The 24,220-nt window shown below is 40.9% G+C and overlaps 2 protein-coding genes across 7 annotated transcripts in view; one reads left to right on the top strand and one right to left on the bottom strand.

Moving 5' to 3' along the window:
* camta1a (calmodulin binding transcription activator 1a) overlaps nt 1–6,154 on the bottom strand; it is a 341,465-nt gene extending 335,311 nt beyond the window's left edge. For 4 of the 6 annotated variants that reach the window (XM_088404271.1, XM_088404279.1, XM_088404262.1 and 1 more), the window contains exons 1-2: nt 5,994–6,154; nt 3,051–3,152 (exon numbers count right to left, since the gene is read on the bottom strand). In XM_088404271.1, coding sequence (XP_088260397.1) covers nt 3,051–3,152; nt 5,994–6,018 — 127 coding nt within the window. In that variant the 5' untranslated portion in view covers nt 6,019–6,154. Of the gene's footprint in view, nt 1–3,050; nt 3,153–5,993 lie in introns of those variants that run through there. The other 2 variants (XM_088404288.1, XM_088404303.1) reach the window with 2 other exon arrangements.
* A 7,911-nt stretch (nt 6,155–14,065) lies between these two features.
* Nucleotides 14,066–24,212, top strand: dnajc11a (DnaJ (Hsp40) homolog, subfamily C, member 11a). The gene is made up of 16 exons (XM_088404317.1): nt 14,066–14,208; nt 15,889–16,018; nt 16,106–16,179; nt 16,423–16,524; nt 16,730–16,858; nt 16,943–17,065; nt 19,425–19,498; nt 19,580–19,769; nt 19,861–19,946; nt 20,041–20,157; nt 20,740–20,895; nt 21,010–21,079; nt 21,256–21,313; nt 22,177–22,319; nt 22,524–22,653; nt 23,770–24,212. The coding sequence occupies exons 1-16, from the start codon at nt 14,137–14,139 to the stop codon at nt 23,793–23,795; spliced, it is 1,680 nt and encodes a 559-aa protein (XP_088260443.1). The 5' UTR covers nt 14,066–14,136; the 3' UTR covers nt 23,796–24,212.
* The last annotated feature ends 8 nt before the right edge of the window (nt 24,213–24,220 follow it).

The raw sequence follows: 24,220 nt of genomic DNA, 5'->3' as shown, positions 1-24,220 counted from the left end.
CTTAACTGGGCACAGGGGCCACTTTCGGCCAATAGTCGAAAAAAACAAAAACGGGTTTTATTAACCACACTTTTTTTCTTTTTTTAAGTCCCAAACAGGCAAGAATTTGGGGGATTTTAGAGAAATTTGAGGGTGCGTTAGGATTAAAGCAATAGCTGTTACGGATGCTTTTGGACGTTTTGCCTAGAATAGAATAGAATAGAATAGAATAGAATAGAATAGAATAGAATAGAATAGAATAGAATAGAATAGAATTCCTTCTTTGTGATTGTATATCTGGTATGACAATAAAGGCCTTCTATTCTATTGTCATATAGGATTGATGTCTGACAGTATTTAAGGCAGAGGTTCTTTAACATGTCAGGAACCCAAGCTCTCAAACTGTCATGTCAAGCTGTCGTCCTAAATTTATTTGAAGTCTAGTTTCCAAGTCCAATTTCTGAGTGCTTCTCCTAGTGTATTTTCCAAGTCTAGTTTTTTAAGTCTAAATTTGTTGGTACTCACTGTAGGTATGTTACATTCGTGTATCTTAGGACTTTCTTGCACTTTTTTGTCCTGTTTGATTCTGGGACCAAATCCTGCTCCTCGCATGACAAGGTTTACATTCAGTCATTTGTTTTTTCCGTTTGCTTCTTCAACAAGGAAGAAAAAGTTGGTCAATTTCTCTAAGATCCTGAAAATTCTTGCCTAGAAATAGAAAAACGTGTGCCTAATAAAGGCACTTTTGCCTGTTTAGACTACCTGCCGAAAGTGGCTACTGCGCCCAGTTAATGTAAAATGTTCCAAACCTCTCAGAACAGCTCACTATAGATTTGGCACATATTGCATTTTCACAACTGACCTCAAGTCATTTTGTAGGTCCTTGACATGCCATGCAAGGATAACAATAAGACACTCTTTTGGGTACATTTGTGGCAATAAACTTGTTTGACAGCTGCACATCAATCAACCAATCTTGGCAATACCTGTGTGCACACTATCATAGTTTTCCTCGCACAGTTCAGTACATCTTTGAATGTAAATTAATTCACAGCCCACATCCCTGCAAATTGCTTATCCAAGAGACATGAAGCTCCTCCAAATTTAACAAAAATCCTCTTAGCAGAGACCTGTACTATCTGCAATATATGATGCATTTTATAGTCGAGCAACAAGAAAGACGGGTGGCACTTGGCCAGGTACTTCAAATGAAGTCCATTTTGATTGGGCGGCCGTTTGGGGGCCCACAGCCTGATGGATGTTGATGACGAGAAGGATAGGGGTGTGAAAACTTGAAATAGCGGTGGTGTGGAAGTGGGGAACCAATTATTTTTATCATTTGGCCTATAGCCTGTTCGACAACACTCTTACATACAGTGAAATTACAAACCGCCCACAAGCAAAGGCGAAGTCTAGCAGGAAGAGCTTTGGACTGCCTCTCGCCTCGCCGGCGTGTAGCATGAGTGTTTGACCCGCTGCTCACGCATTTGGAACAAAAACTCTCTCAGTGGGAAATAATTTCACTGAATCTTACAACACAGATTGTCTCGGCTATTTCTTCCCCATCTGCACACACGTATACCTTGGTGGTGCCGACTGACAAAAGACTTAATGTGGCTCTAAGTGGGTATTGTAGTGTAGCGGAACACAGAATAATAAGGGAAGAGTGTCAAAAGTCAAACAGCTGGGAAAAAAAAGCCTATTACTAGAAGTTCAACAAACATGCACACACGGTTAACTGCCTGCAACAAACTAAAAAATGACTCTTTATGTGTTCTCAGCCCTCACCAAGCTCACCCATCCATAAAAATCCCATCTCAAGGAGAGCAGAGGTGAGGTCTCCCGCTCTCGCCCTCCTTCTCTCTCTTTTATGCAACACCTCTTGCGCTTGTGCACTCTCTCCTTGCTGCTCACACATGCACACAAACAAAGGGCTCTTTTGTATCATAACTGCTCCCACAATTACTCAGACGATTACTCAGATCAATGGTATATCTGCCTGCCATAGAGTGTCCAGCCAGAAACAACCTCCAGGCTGAATGCATTAAAAGGCGCACACTGTAACAGCCCACAATAACAGAAGAAGAGATAAAATAGCAAGGGGGCTACGGCACTGTCTGCTGCCACGGTCACGTGTGTGTGTAAGAGGGCAAAAGTGCAACAGCAGTCTGCATCTTTGTTTCAGAGATCTGCAAGAGCGCTGTCTGGCCTTTAAATCTTTCAAAACAGTCTCTTTTGAAGAAGCCCCCCCCCCAAAAAAAAAAAATCCATGCAGTGACAGATATCGAGCGAGGAGTCTAACAAGGGGTTGCTACTGATTTCAGACTCCCTATTTAGAAATGACAATACATGAGCACACTTAATTAGCCAGTCTCTAGTCGAGATCAACAGCCACAATGAAGAGACTGGTGTATTCATTAACCAAGAAGGGCTTGCTTTCTTCAGAGGAACATGCTGATTTTTTTTCCTCAATACACGAATGAAGGGAAAATCCCCGCAAATAAAAGATGAAGCTTTGGCCTACATTTTCAACTGATTTGCTTGGCTCTCGGCACTCAGGCTCAGAGGCGTCACAGTGTTGATATCGTTCCCACCGAAAAACCTTAACTGTGACGTTCCGTATGTTTGCTCGTACCACCTTTACAAAGAACGCGTGCACCTGTTTGGAGCAAAATAAGATCGAACAGGGTGCTAAGGTCTGATTCCATGTCGAAAGCAGGTAGGGGAAAAGTAGAAAAATGGCAAAAGCCAAATTTCGTGGCTCAGGCCATGAAGTGTTTCTCACACCTAGCTGGCCCACTCAGGTCCTGATCCCTCAGCCTGGGCATGGAACAATCCCTCTTAGTCAACGACAACACTTCAGCTATTGACATTGTGATCCCACAAAGCTGATGCTTCAATCAGCACAGCGGCTGGAGAAGGTGTGATGTAGGAGAACACAATAAGGATGGGAGGATGTGGGCTGGGGAAGATGGAATCAAGGGGTAAATAAATGAATCGATGAATGAATAATTGATTGGCCGGTGTGTGGCCCTCGGAGCAGCAATGCAATATTAATAACTGACTCTTACTGTTGGTCTCCGTGTCATCACTGATACTCTTAGGTGGACCGTGGCCAGCATAACACACGGTAGATCTGTACATTCGATCCGGATTACGAACTTTCTTCAGTCCTTTGGGAGGCAAAGACAAAAAGTGGAGAAAAAGGGGGAAACGGATCATTTTTGTAGCCCGTGATGGCGGAGGAAATTCACCAAGCAAACAGGCAGATACCACAACATATGCACAAAAAATATACTGCACAAAACAACAACAATTCAACATTGATAATTCAGTAAACTTATTTTTTGAAGAAGTATCCCTCTTTTTTAAAAAAATATATTTTACTTGAATTAGTGAAGATTCTAGTGATACGAGGATAAAATTAGACAATGAATTGCAACTTGCGTTGTATCATTAATTATGGGGGAGAAAAGTACATCCTGGAAATTGGATGAGTTTAGACACCTCACACACAAAATGAGTTTGTGTGTGTTTGTTATAAGTGGAACATGTGTAAAATTGTGTACAAAGAGTACAAAAAAATGATGAAAAAAAAACATAAAAAAACAAGCACACATTCATTTCAAGCCATGCACTGGATTTGTGTTTCACAATTGTGTATAATTATTTTCACATCAAAACTCCCCTCTGTCTTTTTTTTCCTTTTTTTGCTTTTTTAATAGTTCAAGTGTCACAAGAAAAAAATATTTTTTTTTATAAATCCTGCTTCTTTTTCTCCTCTTTAAGTTAGGAATCAGTTTTCTGGTTAAGAGCAAGACATGCTCCATTGCTGATTCCTAAAGAAAGGAAACAGACGGAAAATAATTTTAAAAAAAAGAAACGTTGGATTAAAGAAGAGTGTGTATTGTTTCTTCATGTCTATGTAGTCAAAGAACCCAATATTTTTGGGCTCATGAAAAATCCATCAAATGATCCAAAATTATTGGCAATGTGAGGAATTTTGCTCTGAAAAAGGCTGGCTGTAAACAAGTTAAAAAATTAAGAAATAAAGAACATATGCCCCTGCTCAATTGTTCACAGCTTTTTTTGACCTTGAATTGATTTTGTCCATAGACTAATTTGTCAGTTAATATACCAATTGTAATATTTCAAGCTCTTCTTTTCAGGCTTTTTAGGCTGGAAAACATGTCATGCTGGTGTTTTCAGTGCCCCCAGGGTTTGAGTTCGTAATGGCCTTATGTTGCTTTTTATGGGTGCTAAAAATAAATAAATAAATAAATAAAAACATGGCTGCCAAGGGCCCTGACAAAAGAGCGTGCTGGAGCGCAAACCTCAGGGTGTAAACAGTACCGCACTGAGTAAGACTTGGTCATGGCCCCCTGGATTTAACACAGCACACAGCCCTCGGTGTTAGGGGGCTTCGTCATCTGGGATGTCAAACTACTTAGAGGGATCAGCACTACCTGAAAAACCCCTAACACCAAAAAGGCACCTGGCAGATATCGTGACGTTTTAAAAGTGGATGAAGTGTGTCTATGAGACCTAAAACATTTCCAGTACATGAAAACTGCCATAGTCTTTTTACCACAGGCCGACGTAAGCAGGGACACTCAAAATAACTTCTCGTGCTCAGCAGCGAGATTCCCAAGTGGAGGTTGTGAGTTTGTGTACAGCACAACCGAAACCTGCTCGTTTGGGGTTTCAGATGCCTTGGTGAATACGTTAGGATGCCGAATATTAAAGTCATTACCGTACTGTACTAGCATACAAGCGGACGTCTTCATTTTTGCCACAGACAAACGCTTGGCAATGTGAGTGAGCTTAAGTAGCTCAACATCACCCCCTAGTGGTGCTGTGTTCATCGGCACGCTGAATTCCTCACATGGACATGGGTTAATATTGATCAATCACAAAACGGTGACTATGTAGTGCAAAAAAAAAACACGTGTTTTTAGTTGCTGATTCAAAACTGGTGCTTCACGCTTTTTTTCAGTGACCTGTAAACGAACATTTGAATGGCAGTCGTGGAAAAATTCCAGCCTTAAAAACAAATAAATGTGCATTTCAGGTTTACAAGTCCTATTTGAGGTGACGATAAAACTTATCATGCGAGAATCTCAATGCTATTTCGATACAATATCAGCTGATTTCCCCATTTTTTTCACCTTGCGTTGCTACAATTCCAAGCGATTCGGCCAATATCCCACTAATTGTAATGGCCTTCATTTCAAGTTAGTGAGCCGAATGAAATAAAATGAGTGGAGTGAAGACATCACTTCGCCCTCTGTGCTTTAGATTGGACCGGCAAGCTGCTGCAAGCATCTATTCTCACTGTTTTCTTCGTCCGGCGTGATGGCATTCTGCCTCCTAAATATAGGCCAAGTACTTGGAGTCAAATTGGCATCAGGAAAACACCGGAAACCGCGTTCACTCGTTTGACACAGTGCTAGCTGCATGTCAAAGGAGCCCCAGCGTGAGCGGTGTAAATAATAAAACTCGACCGCGACATGTCTGTCCTCGTGCTTTCCCCTCAAAACAATAGCGAGTGAGACGATCAGTGACATTTGGGGGACCCTCGGAGGAGAAGTTGCTCGACGCCACCTGAGACGCTGTCATTAACTTGGCTCGCCGTCCACGGGTAAACACGCCACTTCGCGAACGAGTCCCTCGCTCCCGTGGAGCCGCTTCGGAGATTCTCAGTGGGACCGCGAGCAAGAAAAGCAGGCTAATATTAGCCGGCTAGTGTCTCCACCTTTCATCAGCCTGCTCGCGAGGAGACAACAAACATCGGAGATGTGCTTTTTTATTATTATTATTTTTAGTTTGTTTGCTTGGTAGTTGTTTTATTTTAATATAACAATTTGTTTTTCTGCGAAAATGTCGCTACTTGCGCGCGTCGCTTGCTCGCCACTTCAAATTGTTCGCCGACACACACTCACAAAAAAAAAAAAACCCACACACAGGCACACTCAAACGTAGCAAGTGAATTAATCCTATTATATTTCTCTTACCTTCCGGCTTGTTTTCGGCAGCCATTTCCCCTTCACGCGCAACATCCTCCTCCTCCTCACGACCGTGGGTACCACGCGCGTGCACGGCGAGGACAGCACGCGGAGGGAGTGGAGGAGCGAGCGGCGAGTCGGTCCGAACCAGGCCAACTTACTATTGGCTGCCAGGCGGTGACTGACAACACACACACACATACACGCAGACTTCCTCCTCCTCACCTCGTGTGCGTGTGTGTCTTTTACAATACCACTTCCTGTTCAGACAATGACGCCTCATCCCTAATCAAATAAATGCTATGTAGCAATGAATTATCAATAACAGCTCAGAGGGATTTATATTTGCCTGGTAAATATTTCCATACATCCAATTTTCAATAGTGCTTATTGTAATTTAATCACAAGGCAACTTTATTTGTATAGAATATTTATAATAGGCTACAGCAGACGCTTGTAAAAGGATTTCAAAACATAACTATTAACGGCATTCAGAAGCAGAGGGAAAAAGCACACAGACAATATTAAAAACATCAACATGACACTTTACACATACTGTCTGTAAAATGGTGACTGTTTAAGAAATCATGACAGGTTTCTAAAATTTAGAAAAAGACCATAATAAAAACATGATTGGAATTTTATTTTTGAAAAATGAAAGGTATGTGAGGACAGCAAGTAAGTTTTTAACCTGGTTTTAGAAGCATGTACGGTGTTTCCTTGTTTTTTCCTTTTTAATGGAGTGTGTAAAAGAGGCATGAATGACACCTTGATGAGAGATGTGGAGTTGCGGTGCTGAAACCTGACTGACCCTGTCGTATTGCAGGTCCATTGCATGTCCTTCGACGTAGTCTATTAAGGAGATGCCAGATGCTACACTTCGCTTTGAGGCAAATCAAAATTGTTTCGCGTAATTCACTTTGTCCTTCTTAATATAAAGCACAACTGATTCATTCGCTTCGCAATGAGAATAACTTCCTCTTTGTTTTAGCACGTGGAATATTTTATTTTTTCAGTCATGGTCGTCCTCATCCTCTTCTTTTTATGTTCACTAGATGAATTAGAAGATGCAGGATGTTTACGGGCAACACAAGCAAACAAATCCAAAATGAGTCTTCGTGAGGCGAAAGTGTCCATCATTGCAAGACAAACAACGTGGGCTTCTTCGCTGGGAATACAATGCACATGATAGGCTTGTAGGCTGCATTTGCAGGCGTCTCAGCCAATCGGCGTGTTGGGTTGAAATGATAGCAAACTGAGGAAAGGGTATGATGGGAGCTGGTGTTTTTGCAACTTGTTTTAATTTTTTTGAAAGACATGAAACATGAAGCAGAAAGTGGCAGGGGAACATTGCACATATGATTTGGATTCACTTCTCTTGGTAGCTTGTTCTGTGTACAGAACCGTTTAAATGACACTAGCGTGTTTGCTGTGAACTCTGCCCACTTATTCACACAACTCTGAAGACCTCAGAGCCCTTTTAGGTTCATACAGTCTTCGGCATTTGTTTAATGCATAAATTTGTACACCACAGGGCCATTTTCAAAAGCTATTCAATAGCTGACTGGGAACTAGTCTACAGCCCTTAGAACCAGAGAAATATGTCCTGACCACTTTGTTGTGGTCTGAATCCGATTTTCAGTGTTCTGAATGAGATGGAGCTGCTAAACACTTTGAGGGGGTCCAACCGCAATACCATTACAATAGTCAACTTTTGATAAAACCATTGATCCGTTTCTCATGGTTTGATTGGAGCGTGTAGCACTTCAGTCTGGAATTATTTTTTTTTATTTCCTGCAAACCTCCTCCTTTTGCATATGAAGAAGAAGAACAGGATACATGTATTTCCTGTTTTTGATTTTCAATCGTTTGTACATTTTAAAAAAGCTTTAAACTGATAAATCTATTGATACAGTCACATTGTACAGTGGGCCCCCGGTTAACGAACCCCCTGTCTTACGTATTTTTCATTTTACAACGTGGACTGCGGCGTTTTTTTGTCCCCCTCTTACGCAAAAACCTTTCGTCTTACAAACCATTCACCATGCTGGTCAGTGTGCCCGCACTATTTTTTTCGCTTTGCTGCATCAACAAAAATAACTTTTCTCGCATCAATCACAGAAATGCCGATATGCTATTGGCATCATCTAGCTTGATGGCACGAGCTGGTCGGTGTGTTGTGAAGACTTTGCAAACTTTTATCTGTTATGCATGGCTTCTAAAATTGCAAGTGACGGTAAAGGAAGAAGTAAAAGGATGATGACAATAGAAACGAAGCAGGAAATAATAAAAAAATACGAAGGGGGCGCACGCATAGTTAACCTTGCTAGTGAGTATGGCCGTAACCGCTCGACAATCGGTACAATTCTCAAGAACAAGGAAGCTATTAAAGCAAGCAAATCTTCTAAGGGCAAGACTTTCCTTGTCAGGGGACGCACCTCGGTCAACAACAAAATGGAGAGGCTTCTTCTATTATGGATTAAAGAGAAGGAAATCGCCGGTGATATGTTCTCGTTTGAGAAAAGTTCTAGTTTAAGAAAATAAATAAATACATTCTGCGGGTTGGTCTCTGCTCCCCTCCGCCTCCACCCAGCTCAAGTCACGTCGCCCCAAAGGTAAATGTCATTTTTCCTTTGTATATTTCATTTTCCCTTTGTATATTTATGTTATTAAATTTAACTGTACAGTAGATTATGTTACTAAATTTTAATATGTATATAAAGTCGTGATGTTTTCACCTAAGGTTTTTGCACGCGTTGCACGCATTCACTAATTAACATAGGTTTGGATTGCCCATAATACGGCCAATTCGAGTTAGGAGCCTAGCCGCTGAACGGATTAAGGTCGTAACACAGAGGCCCACTGTATTGTAAGAGGTATCGACATAGCACCCTTGGGAAACATCTGATGGTTTGCTATGCTAATGCTAGCTCAGTATTGCTGTGTTTGCTGTTGATGCTGGACAGCGCCTTCTGAGACTATCACAATTCTGCAGTTTCATGATTGTGTGCCTTTATAAATGGGCATTTTAGAATCTTGCCTGTGCATATTAGAGATGCACTTAGCTTCAGTCAGATATGGGGGCAAGATTAGTGAAGTAAGGCTAAAAACAACAAAGGCCACCTCAATTAGCTCTATGACTCCCAAAAGTGTGAAAAATGCATTTCATTGTGCTATGAGGATACATTGGAAAGTGTCACTAAGAGAGAGTTTGGGTTGTGTGTGGTCCAGGGTTGGATACCTCTGCAGTAAGATCCTGGCTTAGCATCTCATTCGCTTTTTTTTTTTTTTTTAAGTCAAACATGTTATATTTACGAATCCTACCTGCACCTGAGCATGTTGGCCTGGGCCTGAGTGTTCCACTTCTTGCAGGGAGTCTGCATTGGCCACTTGCTAAAGCAAATTGGCTCTATAGGTTGAAATTAATAAATCTTATTTCCATTTCTCATTTCAACAGGGAGAAAACCTTGGCTCATAAACGCATTCTCACACCAAATTCAATTTGACATTGCAATGAAATTGACTCCATACTTTCCAGTAGAGTTTTGCCTTAAAGAGATACTGTGTAATTTTTCACACATGCCTATGGAGCATTACGATAAATGCAGCACCTCCTGCTGTCCGTAGCTATAGCAGACATCGTGCTCTCTGGAGGAGTGCCACCCCGCATGTTATATAATGTAACCTACGATTATATTTTAAATATACTGTTGGTCATAAAGAACACATTTGCCAGTTTTAGAAATATGTAAGAATTGATTTGATTTATTTTAATGAAAACGATCTCAATCTACATGGGGTAGTTTTTTTGGGGGGGAGGGGGCACCGAAGCCCTTGTTTGGCATTGCATCAGTGAGTGATGAGACAAAGTTTCTCTCTGCCCATGTGTAGCCGCACAATGCTAAGTCTAAGAAGCAGCTCCTCTGGACCGTTTTGCCATGCTGGACTTTCAACACATTGTTTAGAGGAAGGGGTGGCTTGGTGGAGCAGTAGTTAGCACGTCCGCCTTACAGTTCAGGGACCGGAATTCAAATTCACTTTGCTCCGGCCTTCTTGTGTGGAGTTTGCATGTTTTCCACGAAGCTGCGAGGTTTCTCTCCGGGCACGCAAGTGTGAATGCTTGTTTGTCTCTGTCTGCCTTCCAATTGACTGGCAACTGGTTCAGGGTGTCCCCCGCCTACCGCCCGGTCAGCTGAAATAGGCACCAGCAATCCTGCTACCCTTGTGAGGATAAGCAGCTTTAGAAAATGGAATGGAAAGAGGAAAGTTAGGAGGGTTCTTTTTTGTTTGTTTGTTTAAGAAGTATGTTTTTTAAGGAGTAATTCTTCTGAAAATGCCCAAAAGGCCCCCAAAAAAGTCCCCCAAAAAATCATGCCAGTTTTCTAGTGCATGGAACCTGATGTAGATATTATGAATCCTTTATATACAAATCACACCTCATTCTGTCCAAGATAAGTCAATGAAGCATTGAATTTAAATCAAGCCTGTGCCGCATAAGAGTTGGTTACTTAAACCAGTGTACCACCATCGGTCACATTTCAACAAAGACATGACTAATTTCTTACATTTTTGATTCTATTGGGTGGAGCTCACTTGTCCCACGACTTCATCCATTTTCTATCCAGCCGCCTGTTCAGTGTCACAGCAGGGGCTGGACTTGAGCCCAGCTGACATAAGGTGAAACATGGACTACACCCTACCTCAGTTTCATAGACGTGATTATGTGAGGAATGAATGATCACTAATTGCAGTCTTTAAACAAATGGGAGAAGCTCTGAATATTCTGATCTCATCTTTCAATGGCAGTTTTGCAATGCTCAACATAATAGAGGCCTAGCACACACATAAAGTTTTTTTCTTTTTAATTAAAATTATGTTAAGAGATGATTGGCTTCATGGCTTAATTGGTCAGCTCATCTGCCTCACATGCAGGGCTCATGGTTTATCACCCAGCCCTGACCTTCCTGTGTTGAGTTTACATGTTCTCCCCGTGTTTACGAAGACTTTCACCTGGCAACCTGGTTTCCTCCCAAAATGGTTGCTCGGTGCAAGAGTGGTTAGCATGTCAACCTCACAGTTCAAATCCAGCTTGCTCCGGCCCTCTTATGTGGATGTTGTGCCAGAGGTACTCCGGCTTCCTCCCACATCCTAAAAACAAGCATGGTAGGTGAACTGGACACTAAATTGTCCTTAGGTATGATTGGCTGTGTTAATGGTTGTTCGTCTCTGTGTGCCCTGTAATTGGCTGGCAACTAGTTGAGGGTGTCCTTCACCTACTGCCCGTAGATACAGTAGACGGGATAGACCCCCGCAAGCCAGCGAGTGAGAAGAAGTGGCTACAGAAAATGGATGGATGGCTGTATTGTAGGTATATTGGACATTCTAATTTTTCCCTCAATTGTGTGTGAGTAATAATTAATTTGTGTGTGCCCTTTGATTGGCTTGCAACCAGTTCAAGGGTAACTTGAGGATAAGCAGCTCATATAATGTTTGGATGTTAAGAGATTTTCCCTCTGTTACAGACCGCACACAAAGATAAAAATTCAAGACATGTAATAGTTTTGAATTGAATAAATAATAGATAATAATAAGAAAAAATTAACTTAGTCTAATTTAATTTAATTTAGACTAACTAAAACTGCTGTTCCGCCACCAACCTAGAATTTAAACACACAGAAGTCTTTGTGATCAATTGTGATCTAATGGAAACAAAGTAACAAATTAACAACCCAGAAGCAAGGACGATGTTCGGTGTTCATTTATGTCTAATAAACTGCCTATGAAAAGTAATCCGATTGCTCTTTCCAGCCAATTTGGAACACTCAAGTACTGCAAGCTAGTGGCTAATTTATGTTAGACGCTCTGCTAAATACTTGCAACAAGCGCTTTAAAATAACATATCAGTGTACGTACAATTAAGTCCTATTTTTAGTGCCATGAATTGGCAATTGAACATGATTTCAAAACATTGTTGTGTTGTTTATTTCCCAATTATTGACTCTCGACTCACTCCGGGAATAGAATGAGTCAAATTAGCCATTTTTGTGACAAGATGGAAGGAAAAACTTCTAAATGAAAGCATAACAAGGCATCTGTGTCCCTATAATATTTGCAGTGGTGGGATCTGAGGGTCAGCAAGATCTACTCTGCTGGACTAAACATAGTCAGAAAAAACATTTATTCATAAACATTTTTTTTTCTCCCTGGTCTGAATGACATATAGCCTCTTTTTTGCTTCCAGTGCTGAATTTTCTATTTGAGATTTCCATTAAAGTTGGATACAAACATTATCCAATTATTTTTCAGCTAGAAAAAGCTGAGAGGTTCCCTAAATTCTGCCAAAGTCTTCAGAATGAAAAGAGCCCTGCTCAGTGCCCACTCTACATGAATTGACACAGCCAGCTCAGTTTACAGCACTTGCTATCTCGCGAGACCACAGATTTAGGGCAAGCTAGCTAGGCTTAAGTAGAAATCAATGCATCCAGTGACTGGGTAAGCTCCCCGAGGTGTTTAACCATGTCATTTTGCAACAAAACGCCATGCATTTGAAACAGGATATTTGTTTGCTTTAAAAAAAAAAAAAAAAACTATGACGGCAGAAGGATGAGACGAGGTGGATCTACCTGCAGGTCTACTTGGCACACCATTTTCACGATGGACCTTTGAAGAAAAACTGGATATTGTGACCAGAGGTTGGCTGATGCCTGTGCAGCAGGGAAAATATTTTGTTCCTCATTTTCATACAAGCACCTAGTATGCATGGCTAATAGCCTGTTGAACACTCATTCTTGACACTGAAGTGTTTTAAAACATATATCGGGAAAATGACAGACTTTCACCATTAGCCCGCATTTCCATAGAAAAAGACTTGCTGATTGACCTTAAACAGACAGATGCATTGCTCAATAAAGCTATTGAAGTCCTCTTGAGGAAATTAAAAAGGGTGGATTTCATCTTCAAATAACGAGGCACTGTTTGTGGACCCACGTTAGTGAGTGCAAACATTTTATTTGTATTTTTAATCGTTTTTTGTCATGTTTATTAGTTATTAAATCAATCAATCAGCCATGTTTTGCAGAGGGTGTTTCTGTCATGGAGAGCATTAACAAGCATTGCAGAGAATTAACAAGCAGCATATTCTCCTGTGTAACCTATTGTTATAAACAACAGCGAATCTGGTGGAATTTCCTTTCAGAAAGGGTCCTCCCATGTTTTCTAATGTTGCAAGATCTATTATTTATACAAAATATAAAATGAAGCCAATTCATATGAGGCGTTGGTGAACTTTTGAAGCAAAGGCACACTATTGTATAATTCTGTGTGTATTTCAGCATCCCTCTTTCTATTTCTGTGGTGCAGCTTCAGTGGGCTTGACATTAGTGTAGCTATTTTAAAAACTACAAGCGATCTAATTACAGATCATTGAACTTGAGACACGTTGCTGTTGGAACTCTAGTCAAATATTGCACTTAAGGACAGCCTTCATCCAACATTACCAGGATTTGGGCCATTGGTGCTGAAATGCGCAACGAGTCGGTGCTGAACGGACAGCTCCTCTGCTGTCTGCTGGCCTTGCTCAGTTAAAAAAAAAAATAGAAGAGCCTCTGCTATTAAGTGAAAACGGGAACGCGAGAAAGGCCTGAAATATTCATGTTGATTTATATTCTATGCAAATATTTGTTTCTGGGTAAAAGCTGCCAAATAGTTCTTGTTGTGTTTGGTTATGAATGCTAAAATTGTTTGAGCAAAGCTATTTTCGGCTGTCACGAATATGTGCACCTGTATTATTTTTTAGTAACATTAAAAATCTACATGTTACATGGACACTAAAGTGAAAATTAAATGCTTATTTTAAATATACACGCTTGCAGCTGGTATTATCCAATGTCAAAATATGTACTGATTGGACCATCAAAGTTGGTTCGAACAAAGAGTAACGAAACCCCCAAACATGATATAAAAATAAAATATTTTAAGAAGATCTATCGTTTGAAAAGTGTTAAACCTAACTGTGGAAATCGACATGCACAGTGAAAGATACGTGTGAAAAAAAGTTCTTTTGCTGTACTTCGCCTACGCAGGATGGCGCCATAGTGCATTAGCCATTGTTTCACATTGAGGCATGGCGAAGAAGAAATGACCGGGGAGAAACATGGCGTCTTCCTTAGACGACGATGAGATCTCCAGTGACGATTACTATTCCCTGCTAAATGTCCGTCGAGAGGTATAATATTCTATTGAACTAATATGTGCAAATACGATCGAGCAACTGAGATTGACATTTTTTGCTGTTTGTTTATTGGCATGCATGTCATCATGTTTCACGTTAGCCAAACGGCTAACTTGTGACCCTCGACATTGATTTCTGTTTCTGCCCGTCCCCGGCTAAAAACTTTTAGAAAGACGCGGAACAAGTTGATGAGTGAACGTTTTGCCTCAAGAATCAATCTATCAACGGAATAGCGTGGAGTAATGCACGCGATCGCGCTACCCATGTTGTCATAACAGAATGAGGTTTTTTTTTTGTTTACGTATTTATTGCACCGTGAACGTGGCTAATGTGCTAATGCTATCACCATTGACTACACCGGGATTTACTTACAGTTGATTAGATTAGACCTTCCTGTCAGGGAATCGAGTGCTCGCGGGTGTCTTTATTTGGCTCTATGCAGAATACGGTGTGCCATGTGGATATGTGCACATTCAGGATTTGCTGTCAGTCATTTGGGAGCCCAAGGCAAACCCACGCTGGTGTACTGCAAAAGTGTTGGAATATTGATTTTATCGTCAACTGAAAAGTTAGATTTGAGAACATTTTCATTTCTTGATATGCATCTTGGTGGTTTACTGATATTTGTAAGAACAACTATCAACTCATAATATAGGTTAAACATTTGACAGCTTCAATTCTCACATTTTGGTGACACTAAGGGTCACGTGTCTCCACTACGCCCATCGCAGTCGACACTGACAGAAATGCAACTTCAACTGGCAAGGGCATCTTGCCCTTGCCACTGCGGGATACTCACGCTGGGTGTCAACATAAAAAGGTTCAAGAACAACATGTTAGTTGTGTAAATTTAAACCAAATCGGGATAATTACTTTGAAACTAAACACAAAAAACGTTATAAATCTGTAATTACGAGCCTTAGAAATGTCAAGGTTCCTGTTATTGTCTGTGCTTACTTAATGTTAAACCTGCCCCAATGCATTATGGAAAATGTGTATTTTTAGCAGCTGTAGTGAATATTCATTTGTTATTTTTTTGTGTTGGTTACAAATGATTAAAAATAACTCAACTTTTTTTTCTTCTTTTTTTAGTCTAGTGAGTTTTATGTTACTGTTGAATGAACCATTACTTCAATTTTGTTTCATTTCATCTTTGAGTGTTTGCAATTTCGGAATTAATAATTAGGTTTTTCAATGGAAGCCCTTGCTATTACTTCCAATAAATTAAAATAAATAACGGAAGTTTAAAAGGTGACTTTCTAAATGTATTGCATACTCATAATTGACCATGTGTAGTCATTTGCCGCTTCATCAGGAAAAATAAAAACTCCGCTGGCAGAAAACAGGGTTTTGACTGAGTCAAAGCTTCCTGCAGATGGGAATGGGCTTCCATGTTTTGCAATGCCTGAATTCACTTGATGTGTGGAAAAATGGATCGAAATGGGATTGGCTGGTGCTGATTTCAGGTTATACATCAGGGATAGGCGCCAATTCAACTATGACCCTCATGTGGACAAGCAATATTAAAAATTGATGAGTGGGTGGCATCTCTAAATCAATCAGTAATTTAGGAATTTTATGTTTAATGACTATTGATAACCTGACCTCCCAGCCTCCCATACCTCATTTTTTTTGTAGTGTTAATGCATTTATATTTCTATTGTCATGATTCAGGCAACACAAGACCAACTGAAGGCAGCTTACAGGCGATTATGCATGTTATACCACCCAGATAAACATCGGGATCCAGACCTAAAGCGACAAGCGGAGCAACTTTTTAACCTTGTACATGAAGCTTACGAGGGTAACCCTACATGCTAACAGCTTAAAAATATTAAGTAACTCCCAGCATTTATGAATGCTTTGTTGTTATTCTTTTGTGTTATTGTAGTTCTCAGTGATCCACAGGCACGAGCTATTTATGATATCTATGGCAAGCGTGGACTTAACGTTGACGGATGGGAGGTAAGTGAAGTGAGAGTTTCTTTGGAGGACATGTTTGAGTGATGGTGGAGCATAATCTTTGCGTGTGCAATGTTCGGTGTTTGAAGTATCGGAGCACACAGTACAACCAAAAAGGATATAATTTCAGTTGTTTTGTTTTTACCATCTTCATGTGTTGGGTCAGTCACAAACTAACATTTTTTTAAGATTTGAAAAATCCTTCAGTGTGTACTGCGCCTAAGACTGAGAGTGCCGTTCCTCCAGGTGGTGGAGAGGAAAAGAACACCTGCAGAGATACGAGAGGAGTATGAGCGTCTTCAAAAGGAGCGAGAGGAGAGGAGACTCCAGCAAAGGACCAATCCAAAAGTATGTTGGGTGTTGGTCGACGACTGACGTCATCTTGAATCACTTGAATGGCACGTCTTTTCAGAAGCTTTTGATCTATAACTTTGTTGGTTTGCGGTGACACAAGTGAAAATTCTACCGTTGTGCTCTTCAAGCAATGACATAAAATGTCTTCATATCTGCCTGATTACCAAATCAATATTTTCTCAACCGTCTATATTCAAAGGGAACAATTAGCGTGGGCGTCGATGCTACAGACCTTTTTGATCGTTACGAGGAGGACTATGAGGACATGGTGGGAAGCGGCATCCCACATGTGGAAATCAACAAGATGCATATATCGCAGTCCATAGAGGTGACACATGATGCCAAATTGCTTCATCATTTTTAAGTGGTATGTGGCAGGTGTTATGAACTCTGTGTGTGCATTTTCCATCAGGCCCCTCTTACCACAAATGACACAGCCATCTTATCTGGTTCTTTGTCTACACACAATGGAAACGGAGGTGGGACTATTAACTTGGCCTTAAGAAGAGTCACCTCAGCTCAGGGTTGGGGTGAGGTATGTTGCTTGGACACGCACACTTTACTGATGACCTTAACCTTTGAACGCAGATGTCCAATGTTCATTGATCCAGAACATTTTGCACAACTTGGTGTTTTCTAATAAGGAGTGTCAAGGGAAAATGTTAACTCTTAAGTTGACAAAGACTTGTATGCCTTTCTGTGACTCTTCCGGTCTTGCTGTAGCTCACTGGCCACTTGCAGGTTCTGTTGATCAATTGTTTGATGTTGATTTGGTCTCATGGTGTGAAAAAGCTTGATGGAGAACTGTTTACACACCAGTTCAATTTGGTCCTTTCAAACAATTTTGCCGCTCAGCTGCTGCTTAGAGATGAGCTTGAAACATTCAACACAAATTCATTTAGACCATTATAGTCCTGCCGTACACAATATGGTGTGGCCAATGCCACCTGATCTGCTGTGCAGTGATTTTTGATTTGCCAACTATTTGGCCACACGTTTAGCTGTATTTCAAAAACTCTCATCGTTGATGAGCAGTGTCATAACATCACAGAATCAGTTTATTCAAAACACATTCATTTTACATTAACATCACTGCTGTGCAGAATCTTTACACTTCAAAGCAACAGGAGACCCCAAAAATGGCAGGTTTGTCCAACCGCATCGGCATTATGGTTAAATATCAAATAGAGCAAGCCATTTTCAACCATTTAGATTGGTTAGTAGCTTGTAAAAAAAAATAAAAAATCCACAATTGTGAACTCACCATTAGTGTAGATTAGTGAAAAAACAGGAAATTCATCAAATTGTTATATATGAGGTTGCAGCCCGAGGCCAGCAAAAAATGAGGTCCAGGTAACCCATGGTAGTCAGGCTATATCAAAGAACTATATATAGTTTATTATGTATTTTACTGTAATATCCATCTATATTACATTTAACACTGTATGTGTAGTCAAAAAGCATACTGTGGGGAGTCTCTGTGCACAACTGTGATCTTTTTTGGGGGGGGGGCGGGGTGGCTTGTGTTTCTTCTATGGCTTTCTTCTTTCTTGAAAAGAAAAGTATTAGGCATGGGACGAGTTACAAATTCCACGAGACGAGATATTGCGAGATTGAGTCCGTGAGAACGGGATATGATGAGATTTTTTAAGAAAAAACAACTGCTAATATAAATATTCCAATTTCAAAACGATATCTTTTTATTGGGCAGGCTGCAATTAAAAATCTAAAGTTTTTTCCAAATGCTGCTGCAAAAACAAATGATGCAGCTGAGATCTCTCAGAGGAGTTGAACATGAAAAAAATAAAAATGTTCAAAGTGCCAAAAAACTACACATTAATGCAACTACAATAACTACAATAATGATTTTACTTCTGGGCATGGCAAAAGCCATCCGTGATGCAGCAAACTAACATTTGTCTAATCTTTAGTGGTCATGTTCTTTTTTAGAAGTACAAGCATGTCCTCATTGTAAGCGTCCAACTGTGCTCTTTGGGCAAAGATGCAAACTGGCAACGGATGTCGCATAAAACGCTCAGTGCAAGTAACATAAACATGTTAGCAGCATTAGTTAGCTGCATTTTCTCCAGCTGCACTGAAACCAGGAAGTGGACATCATTGGCTGCGGCGGCCAAAGAGTTTGAGTCACATTGAAAGGAGGCTCCCGCCTGCAGGCTGCATTGCATGTTAAGGCAGACAATGCGGGAGAGATTTTTTTTTTTTACCGGTTTTGACAAGATTGGACGGTTTTAAATAACCGTGACTTTGAAAATCAGGATTTATTGCCATTATGGTTATCAGTCCATGTCTGATTGGAATTACTGTGCAACTAAATTGACGTTGTAACAGTATCTCATACCGTGGCTCCAGGGGGTGAATTAGCCGCCGAATCCACTGCCTTCCACCGCCAAAAATGACTTGATATGGAGCGCGATGTTGACACCAAAATCTCTTGTTATTTTGGTAGCTCTCACACTTGATAGGTCCAGTGGCGATGCAAAAGCGTTTTCCTCAATTGGAAAACCAAACTGTTGCCACACAGATGAAAAGTAATCGGATCATCGTGCAATTCTCCTTTTCAATCAATAGCGGATTGCCCTGTCCGAGCGCGTAGCACTCGTGCCTATCAACCCTGATGCCCTCCATTGCACTTCTGGCTCAAGTTGTACCCTCCAGAAAAGTGAGAAGTAAATGAATCATTTGGCATGCCGGAATGAGAACTCTTGTGGCGTTTGATCTTGCAAGATCTCGTCCCATCCCTTCGTAACATGTCTTCGCGATGGTCTGCGTCAGAAGCATTGGTCCACTGCTCTCTCAGTGTGTAGTACACTAAACCTTTTTCTAGCTTTCTCCACGATGTCAAGTTGACAATGTCACGAATCGTTTGTGCGCAGATAGAGCTCGGCGCTGGGGACACGCATGGACCTCTCTTTGGAATGAAGATATTCCGAAATTTGACTCCACGCTTGTAAGGTTTCAGAAAAGTTATTCTATGAATGACTCAAATATGGGCAACTTAGTATTTATTTTTTTTTGTACCCCTCCTCAGCTTTGTGACTGCACAATGTGGACTGCAGTTTTCGTCCCGAGGTGTACGCCCCGGCATAACCACGGTGCTGGCCCGTCACCTCGACAAGAACACAATGGGTTACCTGCAGTGGCGTTGGGGGATCCACTCTTCCATGAACACCAGCATAGTCAGGGACACAAAGAGCAGCCATTTTACCTTTGCAGTGCAGGTCTGCAACAAGCGATTTTTGTGTGTGCATTGCCTTTAAATGTGCATTTGCTTGTGAGTGATGAGCCACAGTGTTTGCTTTCTTTTTACAGCTTGGCATTCCACACACTTTTATGATGATGAGCTACCAGTATAAGTTCCAAGATGAAGACCAGACGAAGATTAAGGGCTCAATAAAGTATGCTGTCAGAATATGGACCTTTTATTTTGGTTAATCCTTTCAAGATTGAAGCTGTTTTGCACAGCTGGTTGTTGGTGTGTGCGTTCTGCAGGTCTGGTTTCTTCGGGACCGTTCTGGAGTACGGTGCTGAGAGGAAAATAAGTCGACACAGCGTTTTAGGGGCCACGGTCAGTGTTGGGGTGCCTCAAGGTGTCTCACTCAAGGTCAAGTAAGTGCTGTTTTGTGTTTGTTTTTTTTTCTAGTCAAGACAGTTTATTACTGTTTGTGACGTGCAATAGGGTTGTCACCAATCACTGCAGGTGTCTGTTTGGAAAATAAAGATTTGACTTTTTGGAATGTTTTGAAACATTTGAATATCAATATTGACCATTTCATTTCCTCAACTGCGGTTTTCCTTTTTATCAGACAGTGAGATGCTTAAACTATTTTAAAAATTGCTCTGAAGAAGGCGGAAGATAACGCCGAAACATGTCACCTCTTAAAAATGTTAGGATTTTAAAGTTTTTATTTTTGAATGTTAATATTTTTTAGTCTCTCACTGTCTGATAAAAAAGAAAACGAAGGTTGTTTAAGTATTTTAGTTTCCTAAAACACCTCCTCAAATAGTCACTCGGCTGGGCAGCTTTACAGTGCCTCGTCATAAGTCGCGAGTGTGTGCATGTCATGCAGAGAAAGGCTGAAGAGCAGGAGCACATTCCAACATGCTTCCTCGTATTGATTATCAAAAGAAACATCGCACACTTTATCTGCTTGGCTACTGTATAAATAGTAAAGGTGGTTGTCATTGCAGACTGAACAGAGCCTCCCAGACGTATTTCTTCCCTATTCACCTGACTGACCAACTTCTGCCAAGTGCTGTATTTTACGCTACCGTTGGACCGCTAGTTGTCTACCTCGCCATGCAGCAACTCATTATTCGGCCATATGTGCGGGCCCAGAAGGAACAGTAAGAAACTCTCCCTTTATTTTATGCAAGAAAAAGTTGCTAGACGAAGCAGCGCATGCATTATTACCGCTGTTTTTATGCTCCTTTTACTCCCTCCCATCTATCTTTTAACAGAGACTTGGAGAAGCAGCGAGAGAGCTCAGCCTCTAACATAGCCAAAAAGAAACAGGAGGCAGAGGCTGCGGTGAGCACTTCATTAGTGATGTAGCTGGTGTTGTCTTAGATGCAAAGAAAATGTTTAAAGGTTGTGTTGAATGGCGATGTAGCGATGTAATGAGAGGGAAAGTCAGTCATTTCACGAATGCAGGAGACGCAGCTAATCTTACATTTTCTTTCTGCGTGCCTTTTTCATCTCTTAAGGTCTTGCTCATGCAGGAGTCAGTGCGGAGGATTATTGAAGCCGAGGAGTCTCGAATGGGTATGATTAGTAACATTTGAAAGCCAAGCTTATCCAAGTTATGTTTCCTTAAAGGGATTGCCCACTCTTTTGCCCAGACTTTTTCAGCGGTGAATCGTTATTTTGTCTACAATTAACATGACTAAGTTATTTGACATGTACAATGAACACTTTTTAAAAGCACATTTTGCCATCACGTGATGAAAGCTCAGGTAACAATCACAGGTCTTGTGAATGTCTCAAGGCTTTTTCATCTACAGCAAGTGGAACAAAATAGTTGTCAAATGGCAAAAATGAGCAGACTAGCCCTTTAACAGTTTGGTAAACGCTTCACTTCTCTTGAGACTCAAGAAAATCTCAACATCTTAGTTCACATGATTTTATGAGCAAGATTGCGGTGCTTTTTTTTTTCCTTCCTCCGAGACATGTTGGAATGCAACTGCTGTTTCACTTGCTGTGACAGAGCAATCGAGTTTTTTTGTGGCAGTACAGTAAGACTCATAAACAAGGAGAACATTTTGAAAGTGGAATACAGTAACAGTGTTTCTATTCGTGCCATGCCTTTGACTACAATAATTTGAGTTTTTAAGACCATCGTGTGATAAGTACACCTGTAAGATACTTTTAGTGCACTATTTAATTTTCCTCTTTAGAAATCCAACAACTGTCACTGTAAAGATTTGTATTTTATAGTCAAGAGACAATGTTCTTCTTTTCTTTTTTTCAAACAGTGAGCTGATGTTGTTAAGCACAATCAAAATGGATTTAAACTGTCACCGGCACAATGGAAGGAAAACGTTTTGTCAGTCAGCTGCTATCGAACTTGGAAAAAAATGATATATGATTTACGCTCTAGTGAACTCCTCTAATGTCTTCGAAACCAGGTCTCATCATCCTCAATGCCTGGTATGGCAAGTTTGTGACGGACAATAGCCGAAAACACGAAAGGGCGAAGGTGATTGATGTGAGTGTCCCACTGCAATGTCTAGTGAAAGACTCCAAACTCATCCTCACCGAGGCCGCAAAGGTACGAGACCAAATTTCCGATGTTATTCCAAAACCCGCAGGACTGCAAAACCTTTTTGACTGAAATGAAGGGCTCATTGTTACAAAACTTTGTCTGGGCGTTGTGTGTATGCTTAGTCAATTCAGTTTTCTGATAATTTTACTCAACACACAGTATACAATGCTCCTGTTGTTTTTGTTTTTAACCCCCCCATCTGTATTTTAGTCAGGCCTCCCTGGTTTCTATGACCCCTGTGTTGGGGAAGAAAAAAGCCTAAAGGTGCTGTATCAGTTCCGTGGCGTAATGCATCAAGTCCTGTCAGGAGACTTCGAACCACTCAGGATACCAAAGCAATGTGAGTCTCTCCCATTAGTTTAGAGGAGATAAAATGTGTTTACAACCAGTGGTTCGGTTCATTTGAGTTGTCCACCAAGCCGTTTGGAACAGTCAGCCTTTATATAAGGACGTTAGGGAAAAAGCAGACTAGCACCGCTGCGCCGCTTTGGCTTATGTCAGACAAATGTGTAGAACTTACTGTACATCTGGGGAGGGGTGGGGTGTGGGCAGATACAACAGAGATGACTTTCATGCAAAAATGGAAGAGGGGAAGGGGTGTTTGCAGAATGCAGAGTGACCTGGCATGCAGACATGGTGTGGGGAGGGGGGGAGGGGTAGCTCGCTCAGCGCTGCAGTGTGAGTTGGCCGTTTGGAGCCTCACTGAAAGCGCTCTGCTATGCGTTGAAAAAGAAAAAGACAGTTTGTGCCCAAAAAAGACTTTCATACCTCCATACTACAGTTAAGAGAACACTGGGCATAGGAAAGAAAGGAACGAAGGGTTTTACTAACACACTTTACTTATGCACGGCTAATGTCCATGGGGGCTGGTCGCACTACCTGCCGGTTTTTCACTTTTTGCGGGGGGGTTTCGGTCCCCATTAACCGCAAAAAATGAGGGATTACTGTTTTCCAAGTTTGTTTTTGGGCTGGGCTGTACTGCTTTCATGGACTACTTTCTGTTACTTTGCAGTTTTACAACCTTGCTCCATTGTCAATATGAGATGGGCAAGGCAATGATATCCTGACAAAAAGTACAAGCTGTTAAATGCTGATGGTCTCATGTTGTTTCAATGATACTTAATACAGAATTTGAAAAAAAAAAAATATCAAGTGAATTTTGGAAAGAAAAAAAAGGCGAGTGAATTTTGGGACACCAATGACAGAATGATGCACTTTTGTGCTGTTTTTGTTTGCTGGTGTGCTCTGATGTGCGATTTTTCTCGTGTAGAATTTTGCCTTGGTTCAACCATTAAAGGTTGGAATACCTCGCCCGAGTTGACGTGATTTGACAATCCGACATGTCACCAAACTCAAATGAACCGAACTGCTTGGATGGAAAATCTTTCTAGGATTTTCATGGATGAAGAGGTGTCCTACATATTTGACTTCTGTCTGTCTGTGTTTTTCTTTGCAGCTCACAGGATTGATACGGACACATAGGAATTCCTGTGCTGACCAGAAAAATAAATAAATAAATAAATCCCCCATCTCTCAGCTGTAAGAGACAAATTCCTCTTTGTTTCAGATACATCGGGCCAAAGTCTTGGGAACCCAAAATGTATTGCTCTATTGTTGGTCTCTTTATCGATCAGAAATGCATACTGAAGGGTAAATAAGACATCACCAACAGGAACCGTGGACACAGTTGAACTCTGTTTGAAATGTGAAACTGAAATCGATGATTACCATCTCCTCAAGATATTTGTTCAAGCCTCCTCGGTGAACTTCTGCTTTAGTTAAGGCATGTCTTTTATGATCAACTTTTGTGATCAAGTTATTTGGACATTGCAGTGCCTATGGAATTTAAAACAATTGCACCTGTTTGTTTGCCATAAAAATAAAATTCGTCATGATTAATTGTGTTT

This window comes from Hippichthys cyanospilos, chromosome 2 (genome assembly GCF_059441005.1).
Source record: "Hippichthys cyanospilos isolate Australia breed blue-spotted pipefish chromosome 2, RoL_Hcya_1.0, whole genome shotgun sequence".
Classification (NCBI taxonomy): Eukaryota; Metazoa; Chordata; class Actinopteri; order Syngnathiformes; family Syngnathidae; genus Hippichthys; species Hippichthys cyanospilos.
This window is presented reverse-complemented; position numbering and strand designations above follow the sequence as displayed.